The sequence below is a fragment of the Myotis daubentonii genome, chromosome 8, assembly GCF_963259705.1.
Source record: "Myotis daubentonii chromosome 8, mMyoDau2.1, whole genome shotgun sequence".
NCBI classification, from domain to species: domain Eukaryota; kingdom Metazoa; phylum Chordata; class Mammalia; order Chiroptera; family Vespertilionidae; genus Myotis; species Myotis daubentonii.
Genome location: NC_081847.1, coordinates 39,652,544 through 39,671,855, shown reverse-complemented (window position 1 = coordinate 39,671,855; position 19,312 = coordinate 39,652,544). Strand labels below are relative to the sequence as shown.

The window sequence follows — 19,312 nt, the reverse complement described above, 5'->3', positions numbered from 1 at the left end:
ATAGTGAATGGGAATGGAGGGAGGATGGGAAGCAGATAGGGGTGAGTGGACGGCTGGGTGAGTGGATGGCTAGATAAATGGGTGGGCAATGGATGGGTGGATAGATTAGATCTATCATCTGAGGGATGGGTGAGATGGGCAGACTACCTGGGTTTTGCTCCAGGAAGAGGCGTGCCTGTCTCTGTGGGTATGTCTGCATCTGTACCCGAGGCTGTGTCTGCATGTGTGACCGTCTCTGAGCATCTGCATACCTGTGGATGCCCCAATCTGCTTTTGTGTCCATATCTGATGGCATGTTGGTGTCTGTGTGTGTCTGTGAGCTGGGTGCATCTGGACACCTGTGTATTTGTATGTGGCTCCTGGTGGGTACCTGTGTGTCTGCCCGTGTCTCTGTCCTGGCATGTCTCCATGCTTTTAACCTGATTTTGTGTCCATGTCACTGCATGTCCAGGTTTGTCTGTTGTATGTGTAGGAGTGTGTCTGTGACTGTGTGGGCTCCACATGAGTCTGTATCTGTATATGTGTATTTTTCTGTCCAGGTGTCTGCTACCCAAGGTCTGACACTGTGGGTCCAGATGTGTCTGTGTCCTGATTTAATTGTGTGTCTTTGCTGTCCCAGCCCTGCACTGTCTGCTCCCCCAGGGGGAGCCCTTGCCTGGCCACCGTTCCCTCCTCCCTCTAGGGCTCCTGCACCGCTGGCCAGCCCAGAGCGGCCAGCCCAGAGCGTGGGCCCAGACTGGGCAATAGCAGCCTCACCAGGTCCCCGCCTTCCCGCTCGGCCCCGCCCCCGGCCCGGCCCCCGAGCGGGCTATAAGTTCCCTGTGCTCAGCCTCCTCCACAGCGGCTGCCAGTGGTCCACACCGGAGGGTCCTGCCACCAGTCCCAGGAGACACTGCCACCCTGACCATGGCCGAGGGTGAGTATTAGGGTCAGGGCTGCCGCTCCTCAGGAGCCCTGTGCCCGGCTGTCGCTCCCTGGTCTCAGTGCTAAGCCAGTGCACCCGGGGTCAGGACAGGCTGGGGCTCAAATCTTGGAGAGCAACATGAGGTCTGGGCTGGGTGAGGGCTGCCTGGCTCCCAGTCCTGGCTGGGCTTGGGGCCTCAGTTTTCCCATCCCCAGGGCATAGTCATTGACCCCTGGCTGCCTGGGCCAGATGAGGCAATGGAACATGAAGGCATGTGGGACCTGTAAAGTGCTGTGTAGTGGGCATTGTTCCTGTCCTCAGTCAGTTAGTTGGGCTGGGTCCTGCTGTGTGTCAAGTGGCATAAGGCTGTGCAGGGGCTATTGGCCTGGCCTCAGAACACTTAGCTTTGGGTAGACCCTGCCAGCTGCGAGGAGGCGTGCCTGCTGGCCCGGGCGGTGTGCAAGCTGACCCTGGCTAGGGCCAGAGAGGAGGTTCCAGCATCCTGTGGGGAGTGGGCTGAGAGCAGGATGGCCTTAGGTCCCTCTGGCTCTCAAGTTCTGCAACCCTAGTCTTCGGCCACTTGTTGAGTCTCAGTTTCCCCTTCTATAAACTGTTCTTTTAAAAATATTGATGAGAGAGAGAGAGAGAGAGAGAGAGAGAGAGAGAGAAAGAGAGAGAGAGAGCCTGGATTTGTTGCTCCACTTATTGATACCTTCATTGGTTGATTCTTATATGTGCCCTGACCAGTAATTGAACCCGCAACCTTGGCGTATTGGGACAATGCTCTAACCAATGGAGCTACCCGGCCAGGGCTCCCTTCTGTAAACTATGGGTGTAATGCCGGCCCTTGGTACATCTATGAGGCCTGAGAGGAGTGGAAAAGGGGCTCAATTAATTTCCCACCTGCCTACACACACACACACACACACACACACACACACACACACACACACGCAGTGCTACCATGCCACATGCCAGGGGAGGGGATTTCTACAGTGGAGGAGGTCCCTGCAGTAATGCTGCTGGACCCAGCATCCCGACGGGCCCTTGGGTCGGGTCTCCATTTGAAATGACCCCTGCACACTGCAGTCCGGGAGGGAGCTGGGGGAGGGGAATGTGGACAGGGCCAGGGGCCATTTGGGGCAGAGATGAGTGGGAGGAACCATGAACCTGCCTGACCTGCTGTGAGATCTCAGGTCCTTCTCTGGGACGCAGCTCCCAGGGTGTGGGAAGGAAAACCAACTCAGGACCGGCTGTGGCATGTCGCTAAGGTGACCCTTGTCCCTAGTGCAGCTCCGTATCCTCATCCCCAAGAGTGGGGCTCGGTGGCCTTGGAGGTGACAGTTATGATGAGCCTCCCACCCCGATGCCCGAGGGGCCACTTCCTACAGGCGTCCCCCGGGCTGGAAGGCCTTGGTTCCTTCCTTCGTGCAGACATCCTGTGATTTCAGACCCTCGGGTTTCTACCCCTTTAAGCTGGGCATGACTTTTGGAAATCCTTCTCCAGACAATAGCCTCAGAGCAGGGACTGGCTATCTCCCGGAGGGGGACAGCAGTGCTCTCTCTCCTGCTAAGCAGGCCAGCGGAAGTTCTGCTCCTGGTGGAGGTCTCTCCCGCAGTGGTTACAGGGGCTGGGCCTCCCGGTGTCCCCTCCCTGGCGGGAGAATAACACAGGACACAGTGGAAGAGGGGAAGGGGGGAGAGGCGGGAAGATGGAGAACAAACCCTGAGCTGTGAGCGAGGTGGCTACTAGTGCAGGCTCCAGAATCTACAGCCCTGGACTCAAATCCCAGCGCTGCCATGTGCCGTGGGACCTGGGGCCACATAATGCCTACCTCTGCGGTCGCTGGGCACTTCGCACCTCACTTTTGGGATATTCCATGGCAGGAGGCAGGAGGCCTGGATTGGTGTCCCAGCGGAAGGACTGACGTGCAGGGTGACTTTGGGCAAATCCCCACCCTTGGGCCTCAGTTGGCCACATACTTCCCAAGGGCCCCACAACTCTGAGAGTCTGTCTTGCCCTCTTCCCCCACCCTGTGGGCTTCCCAATCTTGACCTTGAGCTTGCCAAGGTTTATGAAGTTTGTGCTTCCCTCAGACCCCCACCCATCCCAGCACCCCTACCCCTGCCTGGTCGTCAGCTCCTGTCCTGAGCTAAGCCCTGGGGAAAGGGTGTCCCAACATCCCCAACAGCCTCTGCTAGAACTCACTGCAGCCCTTTGAGGCTTGAGCGAAGAGGGCACAGAGAGGGAGAGACACCTGTCCAGGGTCACACAGCTGCACAACAGAACTGAAACCTAGACCCAGAAGACTCCAAAATCCCCATCATTTTAAAAACCTTGTATTATGGAGAATATTGAGCAAACATAAAAGTATAGAGAGCCCTGCTGGTGTGGCTTAGTGGTTGAACGTCGACCTATGAACCAGAAGGTCACAATTCGAGTCCAGGTCAGGGCACGTGCCGAGGAGGTTGCGGGCTCAGTTCCCAGGAGGGGGCGTGCAGGAGGCAGCTGATGGATTGATGATTCTCTTTCATCACTGACATTTCTATCTCTCTCCTTCTCCCTTCCTCTCTCTGAAATCAATGAAAACATTTTTTTAAGTGGAGAGAATGGCATAGCAAATGTGCTTGTTCTCATCAGTCTCAACTGCCACTAGCCTATAATTGCTCCTGCCTCCTGCACCCTTGTCTGGCCGCCTCCCTGCTATTCGAAAGCATCGTTTCATTTGTAAATATTTCAATATATGTCTCTAAAGGATAAGGCCTCTTTTTTTAGATGTAAACAAATGAACAAAAATTCCTTAACATCACCATTATTCCATTAGTATTCAAATTTCCAGTTGTCTCGTACATGTAATAACTGTTTTAAGTAGTTGTGTGTTTTTTTAATCTGATAGCGCAACGGTTGGAATGTCTCTTAAATTCCTCATAATCTATAGGTTCTCCCTTTAACTCCCCCCCCCCATTTTTATTTGTTAAAGAAACCAAGGACATTGCCTTTTGTTTCCCTCAGTGTGAATGTTGTTGTGTCCTGGTTCTTTGTTTAAAAACTTCCTCAGCCCTCTGTATTTCCTATAAATTGAAAATTGAAAATTGAAACTAAAAGGCAAGCCTGCGTAATTAACCTATCCCAAATACTGCCCTTGCTTTAACAACAAAACACACACACACAGAGACACACTCCAATAACAACAACAAAAACACCCAATAATGACAGAATAGCTGGAGTTTACTAATCATTTATTATGCACCAGACACTGTACTAAGCGAAGGAGCATGGTAGGGGGTGGTAGCTGGCCGAGGGATGCCGCCCGGACTCATGCCCCTCATTGTCTCCGTAGATCTGAATGTGGAGAAATGGGACCTGGAGCTGGAGGCCAATGGTCGTGACCACCACACGGCAGACCTGTGCCGGGAGAGGCTGGTGGTACGGCGGGGCCAGTACTTTCGGCTAACGCTGCATTTTCAGGGCAGAAGCTATGAGGCCAGTGTGGACCGCCTCACCTTCAGTGTCTCAACTGGTAAGTGCCTTCACACCCCCTGCAGCCTGAACTTGTCCTGTTCTGTGATTCGCTTGTCCCCTGACAGGCGGTGGAGCCGGTGACTCCATTCCTCTTTGCCCCCCTGGAAAATCCCCAGCAGCCACTAGCCCCGTTTCCCAGATGAGGGAACTGAGGTGCAGAAAGTTGAGAGACTTCACCCAAGGACACGCAGCTTTGTAAACAAGTCTGTGCTTCTGGACACCTTGGTTCCTAAACACCTGTTATCATCAGGGTTGGGGTCAAGATCTTTTGTGCTCATTCCCACATCAAAACAGCTTTCCAGCTCTTATCAATAGCTGCTTCCCAAAATCCACGCAACCCGCCCAGGCCTCTGGGATCAGACCCAAATGAGGCCCAAATGAGGTCTGGGTGCTGGAAAGAACCCAGCTGGCTCCAGCCCTAGGGAGGCTGCTTCGGGCTCAGGGCTGCATGGACAGGCCTGGGTTCTGGTGCAGACGGGGCTGCCTACCTGCTGTGTGACCTGGGGTGAGTTGCTTAGCCTCTCTGAGCCTGAGTTATCGTGTGAAAAGCAGTCATGGTGAAGGGTGGTTAAGTGAGAAGGGCCTTACTTGGGGGAGTGCCCTGTTGACATTAGTGGCTGTTGCTGATCTTGCTCCAGGGTCTCCAGCGATGGGTAAAGGGACATCGAGACCCCAGCCATCCCATCCCCAGATGCCCATGCCCATTCCTGGGAAAGTGGCTTTGAATGCCGAATCCGCTGCTTTGGTTTCCAGTGGGAACCACTCCTTTGAGGTCATCGAGAGGCCACCTGGTTGGGACTCTGGCCCAAGGGTGGGAAAGAGCAGCTCTTTCTGAGGTCACTGAGGGCAGGCAGAGCAGCGGGCAGGAACTAGCTGCACCCACCTGGCTGAGGCCTGTATTTATTTACCTGGGAGGCCATTTGATAAGGCTTATCACAGCGCCTGCAGGCTGGCCACGGATATCCCCTTCATCCCTTTCCTCCCTCCCCTTCCGCTTTGGGCAGGAGCACACCCACTACCCAAAGTCACCCCCACACACCCAGCACCTATGGGGCCCTTTCTAACAAAGGGGCCTCCAGCTAGTCGCTGATCTTTCTAGCTTCAGTTCCCCTTCTGTAAAGTAGCAGGTTGGAGTACGTGACAGTGGTGCTCTGAGAAGAGTCAAGCGTAGAATGATGAAAATCACATCTATGGAGCACCTACTGTTTGCATGCCCATTCTAAATCCCCCCATCTCGGAAGCATAAGGAGCCCCATTTTACAGATGGGAACATTGAGGCTCAGAAAGGTCACGTTACTTGCACGGGTCACACGGTGTCTATGAGAAAAGAAAACTCAAACCCAACCCTAGAGTTGAAGTTTCTCATCACTGTGACCCCATAGCAGTTACCTTCAAGTGCCTGCCAGGCCTCAGTGTATTCCTCTGTGAAATGGAACGGTAGACAACTACCAGCCTGGCAGCCTGTGACTTCCCCCTTCCTTTTTTTCTTCTTTCTTTTTCAAGGTGTCCCCTTTCTTTCTCCTCAATTATCTAAGTGTTAGGTAGTTAGGATTTCAAGTTCAGGGTTCTGAAGGTAACCAGCCTTCCCACCCCAACAACTAATCTCTGTTCTCCAGTCTTGGCCAAATTACCTCAAACGGTAGCCAACCTGCCCTGGCCACTTCCACAGCCCCTGCGGGCGGCCGCGGACGGAGGTCACAGTCTCTCTGGATGCACACAGCTTCCCCTGTCTGAGCAACTGAGACCCTCCCTGGGGCCGGGGAGCCCTGAAGGACAATAGAAGGAAGCCAGGCCTCCCACCTCCTGGCCTGGCTGAGGTCAGCGCCCAGCCCCTGGGCACCCTAGAATGTTGGAACATTCTCGCTGGGATCTTCCTGTCCTACCTCTTCAGGGAAACTGAAGCCCAGAGAGGGCAGATCGCTGGCCAAGTCACCCATGGAATGAAGTGTGTGGCCTGACCCCATACACCCCCCAGGGCTGCGTGTTCCACCCAGACAGTCCGAGACCTGACAGGCTCTGTTATGGGGTACAGACCGCAGGAGACAAATACCACCTTTGTTACCAGATTAAAGCCACGCTCCCTCCAAGGGAGGGCCAGGGCGTGAGGGTGAGTGGGGTGGGAGTGAGGCCAGCCAGGAGTGAAAAGAGCTCTTATGAGGCCAATAGAAGGCTCTGCTCTGGGCGGTTCCCCTCAGCCACCACACCTGGCCTCCTGCCACCCTGGTCTGGGGTAGTGCCCAGGACCCTCAGGTCCCCAGAGCCATTTAGGCCCAGGGGGTCCCTGCAGTGTCTTTGGCCCCACAAGAGTGCAGTGTGGAACCGCAACCCAGGAACTTTCAAAGCCAGTTTACATGAGCCACGGTGAGGCCGGGGGACAGCCTGTCCTCATCCCCCCCTCCAGGCCCCTTGGAAGAAAGGGCCATGTTTGTGTGTGGGGGTAAGGGGGGGGGGGCGGGCGGGTACGGGGTGGGGGGGCACACCTAGGTGCTCCGTTGTCCTGGGACAGAGAGAAAGGGAAGTGTGTTTCCTGACCTTTCCCTGAGGCTGGTATGTCAATAGTGACTGTGGCTATGGGACCTGGCCCAGGTTGTAACCGTGGTGACCAGATCATTGATCTTCCAAACAGGGACAATTCTGAGAGTGAAAGGGATGCCATTAATAATTATACTAGGACTACAGGCATAGACCGGGACTTTCCCGGCAAACTGGAACATGGGGTCACCCCAACTTTACCCCTCTTGCTTCAGTTTTCATTTTACTCCAGTCTCCAAAATGTTATATGGCCTGAGAATGCTGATTTTTAATGGTCCCCCTTAACCCTTTGAGTGCCAACCAATATCCTAAGAACTATGCTAAAATTGCCAAGGCATTTTTGCTGATTTTACAGCAGTTTAGGAAAAAAATTATGAATCGCAAGTAAATGAAGTTACATATTCAAAAACTTAAGGAAACCTTTACTACATGGACATATTTAGCAATATCATCATCACTAATAAAAGCAGACTTAGAACTGGACGCCATTTCGAAGCTTTGGTAGCACTCCCGGCACTTTTGGCGAAAGACAGGAGGAGAGCGATCGCCCTCCCCAGCACTCTAGGGATATATATATATATATATATATATATATTGATTTCAGGGAGGAAGGGAGAGAGGGAGAAAGAGAAACATCAATGATGAGAGAGAATCATTGATGGGCTGCCTCCTGCATGCCCCACACTGGGGATCGAGCCCGAAACCTGGGCATGTGTCCTGATCGGAAATCGAACTGTGCCCTCCTGGTTCACAGGTCAACGGTCAACCCTGAGCCATGCCAGCTGGGCTTTAATGGTCCCTTTTGATGATACTGAAGATAGCTCACATTTCTGTGTAATTACTACTTCCTAGTCACTGTCTTAAACGCCTTCTATAAACTCTCACTGAATCCTCTAAAGCAGGGGTGGGCAAACTTTTTGGCTCGAGGGCCACAATGGGTTCTTAAACTGGACCGGAGGGCCGGAACAAAAGCATGGATGGAGTGTTTGTGTGAACTAATATAAATTCAAAGTAAACATCATTACATAAAAGGGTACGGTCTTTTTATTTTTTTTTAGTTTTATTCATTTCAAATGGGCCGGATCCGGCCCGCGGGCCGTAGTTTGCCCACGGCTGCTCTAAAGAGTGTGAGGAGGTGGAGGCGACAATGCACAGTAACTTTTATTTATTGTGCACTTACTATGTGCCAGGCCCCTTTGGAGACACTTCACATGCCTCATCTTCTTTAAGCTTCAGGCTGACTTTGTGAAGAGGTAGTGCAATTGGCTCCATTTTACAGACGAAGAGACCGAGTCACAGAGAAGCTACATAGCTGTCCAAGGTTACAGAGCCAGTTTCAGACCTGGAATCAGGCCCTCCCAGGCATGCGGTCTAAACCTATTTTCTTCTCTGATGAGAAAATTACAGATTAGAGAAGCCTGGTGACTTAGCTCAGGTCACACAGCCTCAGGGCCTGAGTGGGGGAGCCAGAACCAGATAGGTTCTCGGGCCCCAGTACTGCTGGACTCTTCCCTCAAAAGCCTACTGTGGACGCCTGGGAGCGTTTAAAGGCTCACAGCTGACTCCTGGCACCCAGACAGGGTCCCGGAGGCCAGTGTCAGGCCTGTTAGTTCATGATTATATTTGGGCCTGGGTGTGGATGGTGGCTGGGTGTCGGGAGGGAGCCCCTCAGTGAGCAGGCCCCGTATTGTCAGCAGCAGTGGGCTGGGCTGCAGGGAGAGGGTGGACGATTAAAAATAAACCTTCCTGGGCAGCTGCCCAGTCCAGCAGAGAAGGTTCTGTTTCTCTTTTCCGCCACCCAAGTCCAGAAAGGGAGACCGGCCGCCCTCGCCCTCCCCATGACTCAGTCCTGCCTGCATGGGCCAGGCCCTCCCCTCCACCTGAAAAAGCAGCTATTTGAGGCAGCCCCTCTGCCTCCCTGAGCCTCGAGACCCCCCCCCCCCCCACACACACACACACCCCAGGGAGCATCCTCTGGGAATGAGAGGTGCCGAGGGGACAGCCAGAGCCCAGGAACCTGGGCTTGGATGCCGACCCTGCCCAGGGATACTGAGTCAAGCACACAGCGGGCACGTGCATACTTGCTTTGATTTCTGACCCTGGGGTAGCCTCAGTTTCCCCCCTCAAGGGGGCCTAGGGGAAGCTGGGAGTGCCCAGGCATTTCATAAAGTGCAAAGGGCGATGGGCAGGTGAGAGACGGCTGTGAGCACTCCTCGGAGCTGTCATGGAGATCCAGAGGCCAAAGGCTGGAGGGGCCACCGGGGACCCTGTCCCATCCTCTTCGGAGCCTGGGTTTCTTTTCCTGAAAGGGAAGAAGGACGTCAGTGGGTAAAGGAACTCGGCAGGACAGGCGGGCCCCCGGGAGCACCTACCCAATTCCTGTCCCTGCTGCAGGCAGGCAAAAGGAGAGGGGGATGGGCTTGTCCAAAGCCATGCCAGCCCAGAGCAGCGTGACAGACCCTGCCCCAGGCTGCACTGACCCCTCTCCCAGGAGGAATCTGTCTACAGCTTGTCACGCATTCCTACAAAACCACCCTCCAAGCGGGGGGTTTGATCCCCATTTTACAGATGGGAAAACCAAGGTTCGGGGCGATGAAATCTCCTGCCAAAGTTCTCTCCATGGTTAGTGGCATAACTAGGCCTTGAATCCAGGCCCAAGGACCCCTGGCGTGTGCCAGGCCCCTGCCAGCCCTGACTCCCTCCCTCCCTGCCCACCCCTGGCTCATGGCCCCTGCTTTCTCCTTCCACAGGCCCAGCACCCAGCCAGGAGGCGGGGACCAAGGCCCGCTTCCCGCTGTCCGATGCTGTGGAGGAGGGTGCCTGGACGGCCTCGGTGTTAGACCAGCAGGACAGTGAACTCTCGCTGCAGCTCATTGCCCCAGCTCACGCCCCCATCGGCCTATACCGCCTCAGCATGGAGGCCTCCACCGGCTACCAGGGCTCCAGCTTCATGCTGGGCAACTTCACCCTGCTCTTCAACCCCTGGTGCCCAGGTGAGGTGCACTCCATCCATGGGCAGGTGGGAGGTGGGCAGGGCCAGACCCACCCATGGGAGCTACTGAGGGTGGGAGATGGGGCAGAAGAGACATCAAGGTGGACTGAGTGAGGCCCACCCTGTGCAGCTCCGTGCTCAGCTTCCCCAGACCCTGCGATGTGAGGACTCCTCTTATTCCCATGTAGAGAGGAGGAGACAGGCTCACAGAAGCACAATGACTTGCCAAAGCCTCACAGCCACCAAGCGGTCTTAGCCCATGTCTTGTCTGCATGTCCCCATGGCACTGTGAGCTGGGCGTGGAGGTGGCCGGGTCCTGAAGCTCCACTCAGGAATGGGGTGCCCATGGCTCCCACCTGGTACTGTTTCACGGGGCTCTGTTTTAAACCTCACCAGACCGGTAAGAGGAGGGGAAACCGAGGGAGGTGGTGGGGTGGAGTAGCCAGGAGAGGGGGGCAGGAGCAGTTTTATCTAAGTGTCTCCCCACACACGCTCTCAATAATTCCTCTCAACCAGCGCTGGGGGAGAGGTCAGCGGCCTCATGTCACAGGCAGGAAACTGAGGCTCAGAGAAGTGAGGGGGCTTTTGGCAGCTCCTTCAGTAAGTGGACCCGACTGGACGAAGCTGGGGAGTCGGAGGGGACACTCAGGAGGACCGAGGCCAACTTGAGCAGATGGGAGGAGGCAGGGGCTGCCACAACGCCTCTTGGGCCTCAGTTTCCCCATCTGACTAACAAGGCAGTCGGCTGGGTTTCCTTCCTGCTCCTACACAGCAAGGCAGAGAGGGAGGCCTTGTGGGTGGGTCTCAGCCCAGGAACTGGTGTCTCCCCTCAAAGTCTCGGCCCAGGACAGAAATCCTGGTCTCTCCAGAGTCAGATAACCAGCTTCTTACAGGCCATTGCTTTATGTTTTTTTCTTCTCCATTTGGGGGTATTTGATAACATATTTGAGCAGAAAGATGTTTTATTTTCTCTTACATACTTTGGCTTTTATTTCTCATTATAACAGTAAGACAGGAGATGGTCCTCTTTATAAAACCTCAAGCACTGCAGAGACAGCCACCCCTTGTCACCCCTCCTTGGGGAACACCATCATAGCCACCATGGGGGCTCATCTCCTTAGATTTGGGCACATGTGCCTGGAGATATCACCGCATTGAGCTCCTCTGTCTCCTTTAATGTAAAAGGATCCCACAAATACATCAACCTACTGGGTTGTTTTTCTTCTACAATATGTCTTGAGGATCTTTCCACATTCATCTGCACACAGAGACTCATTTTTTTAAATATATTTTATTTATTTTTTACAGAGAGGAAGGGAGAGGAATAGAGAGTTAGAAACATCGATGAGAGAGGAACATCGATCAGCTGCCTCCTGTACACTCCCCACTGGGAATGTGCCCGCAACCAAGGTACATGCCCTTGACCGGAATCGAACCCGGGACCGCTGAGTCCGCAGGCCGACACTCTAGCCGCTGAGCCAAACCAGTCAGGGCTAGTCTCATTTTTTTAATGTGTTTTTATTGACTTCAGAGAGAGGAAGGGAGAAGGGGAGAGAGAGAGAAACATCAATGATGAGAGACAATCATCAATCATCGGCCTCCTGCACGGCCCCTCCTGGGGATTGAGCCTGCAACCCGGGCATGTGCCCTGTCCGGGAATCAAACCTTGACCTTCTGGTTCATGGGTCGATGCTCAACCACTGAGCCACACCAGCTGGGCCATCAGCTCATTCTTTTTGAGCACCTGAGTGACCATATCCTGTCCATGTGGCTCTTTCATTCATCTGGTCCCCTACGTCAGGGTTTCATCATGGGGAGGGTGTTGCACCCTTGCTTTCGTGGCCACATGGGATGGTTTCTCAGGACAGAATCGGCCTTGCTGGAGCCCGCCATGTGCTTGTTTTAGTATATGTGCTGCCGAAGCGGGCACATGTGCTTGTTTTGATTTCTGACAACCTGCGGAGCTTACAGCCCGTTGGCAGCCCAGCCCGTGGAGCAGGGCCATGCAGTGTCCTCCTCCCAGCCAGCACTGTGCGAGTTCAGAGTCCAGCGAACAGGGAGCGAGGTTCTGGGGATGTCCTCCTTCCTCTGGAACTGTCCCCTCCCTGCCCACGGGCTGGCGTGGCGGTCAGCCAAGCAGCACAGTGACTAAAGAAGTGACCCACATCCCAGGGTGAGAGCCTCGAGGAAGCAGTGGGCCTGGTGATTGGAAAGCAGGAAGTTGGGCTCTGTGTGGGATGGGGCTGGACGAGGACACTGTTCTCCCTCTGGGGCAGAGGGCAGGATCCGCCCGTGACAGGGGACCCCCTGTCCCTGAGCTCCAGCATGGACAGGATCAAGTGCCCGTTACAAGCAAGGCTTCTGTCCCCAGTGCCCGCCCCCCCCTTACCTGAGCTGGGAACCTGAGCTGGGGACACCCAGGGTGCTGATACGCCCACTCCAATGGGAAAACACTGTGGCATTCCTTTCTCTTTCACTCTTTTTCCCACACTGCCAACTGATTTATAACCACATGGTTCACTTATCGTAAGGATAATTTGTATTGCACAATTTCCGGAGCCAAAGAGCAGGATACATAGACACTCAGCCATTGCCACATCTGCCTTGCTCCATGCAGTACGAGCGGGGGTGCTGGTCACTGCAGAGGGGCCGGTGGAGCCCGGGGCCGGAGGGGTCCTGGCCGCTGTATTCTAGCCCAGCTGTGCCAGGAGCACCGACTGTGCTTTCTCAGGCAGAGCCTGGGGCCACCATTCCTCAGGGGCCCACAAAAACATGTGAATTGTTTTAAAATCAAAAGAAAACAGTAAGTGTTTAGGCCAGAGAATATGTCTTAATATATAATATTACTATATCCATCCTTATACCAATGCAGGCATGAAATACATTTTTAATATATACATTTTTTTAATGGAAGCAATGCCCAGGGCCCACCAAAGGCATAACGAGGCTCTGGAGTTCCCCTTCCTCCGTTTCTTCCCCTGTGACATGGAGATGGTAAAGGCCAGCCTGACATCTGACCTCCTGCCCTCTGGCCCCGGCTACCTCCGCCCCCTTGTCTGTCCTCACTAGTCACAGGGAACTAAGTGCCCTGCATTTTTCAGCCTCTGCAACTTGGCTGTCTCTGGTCCCCTGCTTAGCACGTCGTAAGGCATCAGATGCCACCTGCTCCAGGTGGCTGTGCCTAACCCCCGAGCTGGACGGGACCCCACCTCCCCCCGCGCCGCAGACACACCTCCTTGGCTTTCTCTCCACCCTGAATAGTGCTCCTTCCTCACGCTGGCTCGGGCTTTAGCTTACGAAGCACTTTTCAGATCTGCCACCCATTGTATGCACAGGGAACATGAGAGGTGGGCAGAGCCGGAGAGGTGACCTGCTAGGGCCACACAGCAAGTGAGAGCAGAGCTAGGGGCTCCCAACTCCTGCCCAGGCTCCTCTGCCCTTTGTTTTAGCATCAGTTTTCCCGTTCGTAAAGTATTCTCGAGGCTCAGTTTTTTCCACCTGTAAAATGGGGCTTTCATGGATCCCTTCTACATAGGGCTCTTGTGGAGAATAAGCAAGTTATTATATACCACATGCTTATCACCAATCCGGGCACGTGACAAATGTTGGATGAAAGGCAGCCCGCCGTTGTTGTCACTAACTGATAACACAATCTCTGTCATTGACATGGGATTATGTATTAATGAGTAGTTTTTCAGATTAAATGCTAGAAAGGCTTCTGAGACGCTGACCTGGCCCTGGGGAATTGGCATCCCCGATGCCAAGTCTGCGGGAACCCTGGGCCTCACCAGACCCAGAGCTGAGGCCCCTCCTTCCCACCCGCAGCGGATGCTGTGTACCTGGACTCCGAGGAAGAGCGGCAGGAGTACGTCCTCGCCCAGCAGGGCTTCGTCTACCAGGGTTCGGCCAAGTACATCCATGGTGTCCCTTGGAACTTTGGGCAGGTATGGTCTCACCCTGCCCCTCCCAACCATCTCAGACCCACTGTGTGCTGGGCTCCGGGTCTGAGACAGTCACGCTGCAAAAGTGTGATCTGGCCTCAGAGCCGCCCACCCCACGTTGTCAGCATTCAAGGTCCCTGAAATGGAGGCTCAGAGACAGTCCAGGCCAGGCCTGAAGTCACACAGCGAAGGGTTTCCCTACCTGCCATGGGAGCAGCAGCCCCAGATATTCACGGTGGGAAAGAATGAGGGGAGCCTTTAGGAGTTGTGGGCAGGCAGTCATTCCAGGAGAGAGAAGGGGAACATTCAAGGCCATATGTCAAATTAATAGGCAGCACTTGGTGAGTACTTACTGTATGCTCAGCATGTGCTGAGAGCGGGCTTTAAGCCTTCATCTACATCAGTGGACCTCAAGCTTAAATATACATCAGAATCACTGGGAACGTGTGTAAAATACACATCACGGGGCCCACCCCTAGTGTCAGATTCAGTAGATGTGGGTGTGGGCTGAGATTCTGCATGTTTAACAAGTTCTCAGGTGATGCTGATGCTTCTGATCTAATGTCAATTCTTTGGGAACTGTTGGTCTGGACATATCAGCTAGCTACTGCCGAATAACAAACAAGCCTAAACCCAAGAGGCTTAAACCTCTGGGTCAGCCAGGGCATGGCTGTCTAGGCTGAACTTGTCTGACCTCAGCTGGATGGCTCATCGCTGTTCCATGTAGTTTCTCATTCTCCCAGGCCAGCCTGGGCTGGTTCTCCAAACCATTGCTGTTTTCCTCTACCATTCAGCCTCCCATAAAAATTCTTGAGACATTGCTGAGAAAATTCATGAAGCAAGAACTATCTCACCCCTGATCCCTCAACCTCCTGATGTAAAGGAAGGGAATAATTGCCCACAGGGGACAGGGCAGTTCCTGAAATAGGCACCATGTGATCTGGGCTTTGGAGGAGGTGGGTGCATGTCTACTAGGCAAAGGGAACTGCATGAGCAAGAGCTTGGAGACGGGACAATTTATGCCTAAGAAGTGTCTTGTAGCCTGAGGAGCATCGTACTTATGAAGGAGCCCCAGGAGGTGAAGTGGGAGAAATCAGCAGTGTTCAGGTTGGAAACTGGCCTTAATGTCAAGCTGATGGCAATAGGGAGCCACAGAAGGATTCAAGCCGTGGAGGGAGACCTGTGATGAGGCCTGGTTTGGGACAAGGCCATAGAGATGTGGAGCAGGGGACAGACGGAAGAGCCTTCGGACATGACAGATCCGTGGTCCAATGGGTGTGACAAGGAGGGAGTCCTACTTTGGATAAAGATAACATTTGAGTTGCAAGGATGAGAAGGTGTGAGCCATACAGAGGGTGGCAGGAAGAGCGTTCCATCCAAGCAAAGGAAATGGCCAGTCCAAAGGCCCTGCAGTAAGAGGGGAACCCCAGCCACAGATCATGCAGGGCCCTGCAGGCTACAAGGGAAATCTAGATTTCAATGAGTATGGTAGAAACAGAGGCGTGACGAGATTACCAGTAGATTTATATCTTTCTAATCTACATCAGTTCCAATCAGAGCAGTGTGGGTGGGCGGGGTGGGGGAAGAGGGGGCCCTCACCCGCTCTGCAGGGTGAGTCAGGTTTTGGGGGAAGTAGGAGATTTGGCTGAGCAGAGAGGGCAAAAGGACACTGGCAGGGCCTGAGGTGACTCTGAGGGTAGAGAAGCCCCAGGGACACTGGGCTCCCCACTCAGTGGCCTCTACTCCAAATCCCCAGGACCCCCCAGTCAGACCCTGGATGGAGGCACACCCCCTTTCCCTTTCTCATACACTCAGTCTTTGTCCCACCCCAGTCCCTCCTCAGCCAGGAGAAGCTGGCATCACAGTCTGTGTAAGGCAGGCTGAGGGGTCCTATAGCTGCTGGGCTTCAAGGCAGACTTCCTGGAGGAGGTGACTCCTCACCCCCCTCATCCTCCTTTTGTTTCCTCTGACACAGTTTGAAGACGAGATCCTGGACACCTGCCTGAAGCTCCTGGACATCAACCCCAAGCACCTGAAGAACAGTGGCCGTGACTGCTCCCGCCGCAGCAGCCCGGTCTATGTGGGCCGGGTGGTGAGCGCCATGGTGAGTGAGCAGCACGGCCCACCCTAGGGGTCCATGGCAGAGCACAGTGGGAGCTCCCAGGGGACGGGTGAGTCTCAGCTAAGAGAGCTGGTATTTAGAAAGACAAAATTTACCCAAATGAGGATAATGTCATGTGATCCCTCAAAGCAATTCATTCGTTCAGCAAATATTTATCAAGTGCCGCTATGTCCCAGGCACTGGAGAAACAGCTGGGTTTAAGACATGTGTGGTCTCTAACTTCATAGAGTTTATGTTCCAGTGGGAGAGTGAGCAAAGACAGACATTAACCAAAATGTCATGTGAATGAGTTGCATAGTCATAAATAATGATGCAGGCGCTGAAGGAACCCAGATGTGTGAGCGTGTCTGACCGCAGGCCTAACCTCAGCGAGGGAGGGGGGAGCCTCCGTAAGTGACGATCCCTGAGCTGATATACTAACTGGGAGGAGAAGAGCCTTTCAGACAGAGAGCTCAGCTTGTGCAAAGACCCTGATTAGGTACCGACTTGGGCAGGTTTGAAGAGCAGAAGGGAGGCCAGTGTGTTGGAGCAGAGTGAGCAAGGGGGAGCAGGGTGCAGGCGGGGCTGCAGAGTTAGGCCGGGGCCAGACCACGCAGAAGCCTGGATTTCATCCCCAAGGGAAGGGAGTTGGGGAATGACACAATCTGGGCAGAAGCCAGAACTGGTCTTTGTACTCAGATCACAGGGTGCCACCCCGTAGACACATTCACATCTCCAGCATCACCCTCATGGCCTGTCCCCTCTCCGCCTCCTGCCTTCCCTTTCTCTTTCCTGCACCCTGGCTGCCAGCCCCAACCATCTCTGCTGTACCACACAGCCTGTCACACCTTGGTACCTTCGCACCTGCTGTTCCCTCATCCTGAAACTCCCTTCCCTGCCTTTTACTATGTGCTGAACTTGTGCTCAACCTGGCACAGCCACCACCCTCTCCCCAGACTTGATCCCCCTGATGCCCTGCTGGTTGCAGGTCAACTGCAATGACGACCAGGGAGTGTTGCTGGGACGCTGGGACAACAACTACGCGGACGGCATCAGCCCCATGTTCTGGATCGGCAGTGTGGACATCCTGCGGCGCTGGAAGAACTACGGCTTCCAGAAGGTCAAGTACGGCCAGTGCTGGGTCTTCGCTGCTGTGGCCTGCACAGGTGAGCTGCACACTGCGGGGTGGCAGGGCCAGGAACCTTTTCTCAGCTCCATGAGCCCTGCAAGTGGGGTGCAGAGAGCCCTGGGGTGGGAATCAAGAGACCCAAGGTCTCGTCCTACCTCTGCCACCAGTGCCATCAATGTACTGTGTGGCCTGGAGCCAGTGGCTGCCCCTCTCTGTTCCTTTTTCCCACAATGAGGGATGTTATTTGGGAGGCAGCACGGGCTCAGGGTTGAGAATATAGACTTTGGAGCCAGGCAAACCTAGGCTGATGATGGCGCTTTGAGAATGGGTTAGCATCACATCCCAGTTGGGAACATGGAGTCAAGGGTGGAATTCAAACCCCAGCTGGGCTTCTGACCATGCGTGTCCTTAAGAGTAATCACTAAACTCAAATGGGCGTAATAATAGTGCCTTTATTCTGGGGTGTTGTAAAGATTAAGTGAGTTAGCATATGTGAAATGTTTAAAATTATTTCATATGCATAACAACAAATACTTACATAGTGCTGCTGCCATTACTACTATTATTATTATTATTATCATTATCATTATTATTATTATTGGGCTCAGGAAATCTAAGAGCTGATCTTGGGTTCCTAGCTTCTCTGACTCTAAGACACTGAAGTGTGCAGGCCCAGAAAAGGGTCCCCAGCAGCCCCTGCACTTTCCTGCACTCTAGCAGGCTGGGTGGGGACAGCCTGACGCCGCCGGTTCCCAGCGAGGCTGCCTCTGCTTTTCCTTCCGCATTTCCCCCCCTCCATGACTGTCTGCCCCCGTGACCTCTGAATTCCCCTTTCTCGTGAAACCTCCTCCACCTGCTCCCTTTCCTCTGAGGGGCCTATGGCACACCTGCTCAGAGAACCCCAAGGGTTTCCTGAAGAAACCCCACCATCGGTGGTCTGAGCCCCCGCGCTCCCCTGTGGATGCCTGCTTCCCCCGGGGCTGTGACCGCCTGCAGGTTTAGCTGCAGATCTTGCCCGTGACTGTCCTCTCCCCTGGGCCAAGGCTGCGTCAGGGTCCTTGCAGCCTCCTCCCAGGCCTGGTGTGGAACGGAACCAGGAAAACTTAGGCAAACCAGGGGCTGTCTGACTCCCTCAGTCCCGGCATTTCTTCAGGAAGCCACATGGTGGGTTGGTCCATGGGCGCTGGAGTCTTACTGCCTAGTTTGATCCCAGCTCCACCTCCAGCCCCTGGGTGGACTTGGGCACGAGAATTGGTGCCTCTAAGCCTCAGTTTCCTCACCTGTAGAACGGAGACAGTGGTGACCAACCCAATTCACAGGAAGCTTGTAGGATCCTTAGCACTGTCTTGGGCTCAGGTTAGGTTTGGGTTGGGGGTTGTCAGGGGAAGCTGTGATTCCTCATCTGGATCCTGGGGCATTTTCTCCGTGTCTGCGAGTTGGCCAACACTGGCAGACAGACATTTGCAGGGCACCATGACACACTTTGCTGGTCCACCCTGGGCACTGGCAAACTGGACTGCCCATACCCAGCACCTCTCTGAGTCATCACAACATCCAGACAAGAACTATTATTAGCTCCTCTCAGAGGAGGAAATGAAGGCTCAGAGAGGGCAAGTGTCTTGTCCGAGGTCACACAGCTGGTGGTGAGTGGCACAGCTGGGCTTGGAACCACGTGTGCTTGACTTGGGGGAAGCCTCCTGGCCGTAGACTGTGATGGAGGCTTCCCAGACACCATCCGTGGGGACAGAGATGATACCTTGCTCCTTGGGCAGTGAGGACAGGATTCTGGTGGCACGGTGGGGCAAGGCTAGGTTTGGGCCACCAGCCTTCGCTGAGGCAGCAGCGAGTCTGGCCTCTGCCCAGCCCTCAGGGCACAGGAACCAGGCAAGAGGTGGGGATTCATGCTGCTCCTTTCCGCCTCCCAACGCCCACACATCTGGCCAGAACCCCGGGCCCTAGTTGATGGCAGGCAAAGTTCACATCCTTGCCCCTCCCCTGATTTAGCAATTCAACCTCGGTCAAAACTAAAAGCGAAACAAGAGTCCTGTAGGTCATGTTGGCAGGGCTTTTTTGCTTCACTTCTTTTTTTTTTTTTTTAGCTATTTACTTTCTTTATCCTACCCTGAGAGTGTGTTGCTTTTACAATGTACATTAAAAAGCACCTGAAAGATGGGGAAGTAAAAGCCCCAT

The 19,312-nt window shown here is 54.1% G+C and overlaps 1 protein-coding gene across 1 annotated transcript in view; it reads left to right on the top strand.

Moving 5' to 3' along the window:
* The first annotated feature begins 768 nt into the window (after positions 1-768).
* Positions 769-19,312, top strand: part of TGM2 (transglutaminase 2) — a 31,726-nt gene continuing 13,182 nt past the window's right edge. Inside the window, exons 1-6 of the mRNA XM_059706125.1 lie at positions 769-916; positions 4,246-4,425; positions 9,710-9,952; positions 13,777-13,895; positions 15,868-15,996; positions 16,982-17,159. Of these exons, the coding sequence (XP_059562108.1) occupies positions 907-916; positions 4,246-4,425; positions 9,710-9,952; positions 13,777-13,895; positions 15,868-15,996; positions 16,982-17,159 (859 nt within the window). The 5' untranslated portion in view covers positions 769-906. The remainder of the gene's footprint in view (positions 917-4,245; positions 4,426-9,709; positions 9,953-13,776; positions 13,896-15,867; positions 15,997-16,981; positions 17,160-19,312) is intronic.